Source organism: Cuculus canorus, chromosome 3 (genome assembly GCF_017976375.1).
Source record: "Cuculus canorus isolate bCucCan1 chromosome 3, bCucCan1.pri, whole genome shotgun sequence".
Classification (NCBI taxonomy): domain Eukaryota; kingdom Metazoa; phylum Chordata; class Aves; order Cuculiformes; family Cuculidae; genus Cuculus; species Cuculus canorus.
In genome coordinates this window covers 1,569,603-1,573,819 of record NC_071403.1, presented here as the reverse complement: position 1 = coordinate 1,573,819, position 4,217 = coordinate 1,569,603, and the positions used below count along the sequence as shown (strand labels likewise).

Here is a 4,217-nt window from a genome sequence, read left to right as displayed (position 1 = left end):
CCTTCTCTGCCAGGAAGCTTTCAAAAAATCATAGAATAGTTTGGATTCCCATCCAGTTCCACCCCCTGCCATGGGCAGGGACACCTCCCACTGGATCAGGGGCTCCAAGCCCCATCCAACCTGGCCTGGAACCCCTCCAGGGATGGGGCAGCCACCACTGCTCTGGGCAACCTGGGCCAGGGCCTCACCACCCTCATCATGAGATGCCACCTCCCCATCTTTCCTGTGGCCCCTTTCAGGCACTGGAAGCTGCTCTAAGGTCTCCGCGGAGCCTTCTCTTCTCCAGGCTGAACAACCCCAACTCTCTCAGCCTGTCCTCATGGCACAGGTGCTCCAGCCCTCGCAGCATCTCCGTGGCCTCCTCTGGACCCGTTGAAGCAGCTCCACATCCTTTTTATGACGGGGATTCCAGGGGTCCAGGTGGGGGTCTCAGATGGAGCAGAATCCCCTCCCTGGCCCCGCTGCTTTGGAAGCAGCTCAGGACACTGGAGGGGAGGGGGTCTGCGCTGTGGATGCTCAGGTGGAGCTCCTCACCCCCCTCAGCCCAGGGCCTCCCCCCAGGGCTGCTCTCTCTGCCCCCCCCCCCCCCCCGCACCTCCCACCCCTCTGCCCGGCAGGGCCCGCCGCTGTCCCTCCGCGTTGCTCCAGCGCCCCCTACCGGCCCCGCCCGAGCCGCGCAGGCTCCTCGACCCCCCGCGCTGTAGCGGAGGCGCTACGGCTACGGCCACCGCCGCCACCACCACAGCACACACATATGCACACCCCCAACCTATGGCACAGGGATGAGCGAGCGATAACCACCCCGCGCGTCCCCCACCCGCGCACCTTCCGCGCCGTCGCGGGGGGCGGCTTTTAAAGCTGTGGGCGTGGCCTGACGGGGAGGAGGCGCGGCCGAGAGCAGCGATTGGCCGCCGCTGGGCACCTTATAAGGTCATGGGCGTGTCAGATGAGAGGAGTGTGTGGTCGCGAGAGACGCTTATAAAGGCGGTGGGCGGGGCCGAGGGCGAGGGGGCGTGGCCGCGCGCGGCGATTGGCCGCCGGCGGGAGGGAAAGAGAGCGAGGAGAACGGCGGTGGGGGTGGCCTGAGCGGAGGGGGCGTGGCCGAGGGCAACAATTGGCCGATAAAGACAGCGGGCGCGGCCGGAGGGAGGGGGCGTGGCCTCGTAGGTGCGGTCTGGGGAGGGGGCGTGGTCTCGCTCAGCGATTGGAGCGCACGGAGGGGGTTTATAAAGGAGGTGGGCGTGGCCTCGGGGAAGAGGCGTCGCGATTGGTCGGCGGGCGCGGTGACGTCACGGCCGCGGAGCGCTGAAAAGCGGGCGGGCGGGGGAGGGCCGGGAGGTTCCTCCTGGCGGCCGCGGGGGCCGGGCGAGCGGGGCGCGAAGCCGGGGCGGCCAGGACGCTGCGAGCCCAGCCCAGCCCGGGGCTGCGGGCGGCAGCGAGCGAGCCCGCCCGCCCCGCCTGGAGCCGGTGGTCTCGGAGGGCAAAGCCCAGCGATGGTGCAGCAAGCGGAGAGCGCGGAGGCGGAGAGCAACCTGCCCCGGGAGGCGATGGACACCGAAGAGGGCGAGTTCATGGCTTGCAGCCCCGTGGCTCTGGACGAGAGCGACCCGGATTGGTGCAAAACGGCGTCCGGGCACATCAAGAGACCGATGAACGCGTTCATGGTGTGGTCTAAGATCGAGAGGAGGAAAATCATGGAGCAGTCGCCGGACATGCACAACGCGGAGATCTCCAAGCGCTTGGGCAAGCGGTGGAAAATGCTGAAGGACAGCGAGAAGATCCCGTTCATCCGGGAGGCGGAGCGGCTGCGGCTCAAGCACATGGCCGATTACCCCGACTACAAGTACCGGCCCAGGAAAAAGCCCAAAATGGACCCTTCGGCCAAGCCCAACGCCAGCCAGAGCCCGGAGAAGAACGCGCCCGCCGGCAGCAAGAGCTCCAAGAGCTCGGGCAAGAAGTGCAGCAAGCTGAAAGCCTCGCCCGCCTCCTCGCCGCCCAAGCCGGGAGCCAAAGCCGCCCCGCACGGCGGCGACTACGCGGGCGACGAGTACGTGTTCGGCAGCCTGAAGGTGAGCAGCAAGACGGTCAAGTGCGTCTTCGTGGACGAGGAGGACGAGGAGGAGGACGACGAGGACGAGCTGCAGCTGCGGATCAAGCAGGAGGCGGCGGAGGACGAGGAGGAGGACGAGGAGCCCGGGGCGCAGCAGCTGCGGCGGTACAACGTGGCCAAGGTCCCCGCCAGCCCCACCTTGAGCTCCTCGGCGGAGTCCACCGAGGGGGCGAGCCTCTACGAGGAGGTGCGGGGCGGCGGCCGCCTCTACTACAGCTTCAAGAACATCACCAAGCAGCAGCAGGGCTCCTCGGCGCCACCGCCGCCGCCGGGGCTGTCGCCGGCCTCGTCCCGCTCCATCTCCACCTCGTCGGCCGGCAGCGAGGAGCAGGACGACCTGCTCTTCGACCTGAGCCTCAACTTCTCGCAGCACGGCCACGCCGCCGCCGAGCTCGGGGCGGGCGCCGGCGGCAACCTCTCCCTCTCGCTGGTGGACAAGGACCTGGACTCCTTCAGCGAGGGCAGCCTCGGCTCCCACTTCGAGTTCCCCGACTACTGCACCCCGGAGCTGAGCGAGATGATCGCGGGGGACTGGCTGGAGGCCAACTTCTCCGACCTGGTGTTCACGTACTGAGCGGCGCCCGCCGGAGATGCTGACGATGCTCGCCGGGACCCGCGCGGCCGAATCGCTGGGTTTCGTCCGAAAAAAAAAAAAAGAAGAAGAAAAAAAAGAAAAAAGAAAAATCCGAAGTTAGTTCCGAGCCCGGGAGTTGTGATTTTATTTTTTTTTTAATTTCTTTTTTTTTTGTGTGTTTTATTTTTTTTATATATACAATTGCATTTGGTGATCACAACAACAGCAAAGGCAAATGGGACTGGGGGAAAAAAAAAGATACAGAAGGCGCTGTTTGAAGCTTGTCGGTCTCTGATTGAAGTCTGGAAGATGCTCTGCGAAGAAGTCTTTTGGCAGCACAACTGTTACTCAAGGGGGTTTGTGGATTTTTTTTTTTCTTTCCCGTGAGAGATCTTAAAGAACTGTTCTGATTTTTATTATTATTATTTCTTTTATTTTTTTTTTTTCCGAAAAGGGACCATTGCAACTTTTTTTGGAGGGAGAAAACTGATGTCTTCTATGCATCCGATTCTTAACAAAGCTGCAGGGAGCTTGAAAAAATGCAGACTGTACAAACGCTTACAAATAACTGAACTGACTTAAGATCAGAGTTTACTTTTCAGATCAAATTGTTTATGGTTTTACAAATGTGATTTCTACTTGCCAACTTTTTTTTTTGTAACTTGTTCCCTTATACCTCCTTGATTGAATACCAGACAGCCTAGACCTCAGTACAAAAAGGTATTGAAACATTTTTGATACATAACAGACCTCAGTCTTTTTTAAAAATTAATATATTTTCAGGCGTATTTTTGTACAGTGAAAAGGGAACATTCTTGCTGTGTTTTTTCAGTAAGACTTTTCAGGCACTTCTTCCCTTTTATTTTTCTTTTTTTTTCTCTGTTTTTAGCATGCAAGTTTGTTGGTACGTTACGTCCTGGTTTTAAAAGGATTAAAATTTTAAAAAAAAAAAAAATAATCCTTGCATCTAAAGGCCTTGTGGTTTTAAAAAAAAAAAAAGAAACAAACACTTTTTTTGTACAGCTATAGTTCAGATTTGTTCAATATTTGTAGGTAAAGATTTATTGAAAATGGTGATATAGACCTCAGAGCTGTTATCTTAGTTTAAAAGATTGTATATGTACTGTACTATAGTAGGACTTTATGTATCTCATACGCTGTGATATGTGGATGGGGCCCCAGATGGAAGGTATGAAACTGGATTCTCGATTTTAGCAAAAAAAAAAAAAAAGGAAAAAAAAAAAAGAAAGGAAAAAAAAAAAAAGAAAAAAAGGCACATAGTTGAAGCGAAGTTTCTCATGTCGTGCAATATAAAGTACAGCCCATCCGCGTCTCTTGTAGCAAACGGTGGCGAAGCGGAGTTGTGCACTGTCGACATCATAGCCTGGTTTTTTTTTTTTTTTTTTTTTTAACAAAAAAAAAAAAAAATGCTGAAAGTCTGTATCTTGACAATTTTAATAATAAATCAGCTGGAACTGATAGAACCTCGTATCGCTGGGAGTGTGTGTGCAGGGCCGGGCGCGGGGGGCGGGC

General features: G+C 56.3%; 1 protein-coding gene across 1 annotated transcript; it reads left to right on the top strand.

The window, feature by feature from the left end:
• The first annotated feature begins 1,359 nt into the window (after positions 1 to 1,359).
• SOX11 (SRY-box transcription factor 11) lies at positions 1,360 to 3,886 on the top strand. Its single transcript, XM_054063878.1, has one exon. The coding sequence runs from the start codon at positions 1,494 to 1,496 to the stop codon at positions 2,682 to 2,684; it is 1,191 nt and encodes a 396-aa protein (XP_053919853.1). The 5' UTR covers positions 1,360 to 1,493; the 3' UTR covers positions 2,685 to 3,886.
• The last annotated feature ends 331 nt before the right edge of the window (positions 3,887 to 4,217 follow it).

Coding starts and splice junctions, on each gene's coding strand:
- SOX11 (XM_054063878.1), top strand. CDS start 1,494: ATGGTGCAGCAAGCGGAGAGCGCGGAGGCGGAGAGCAACCTGCCCCGG.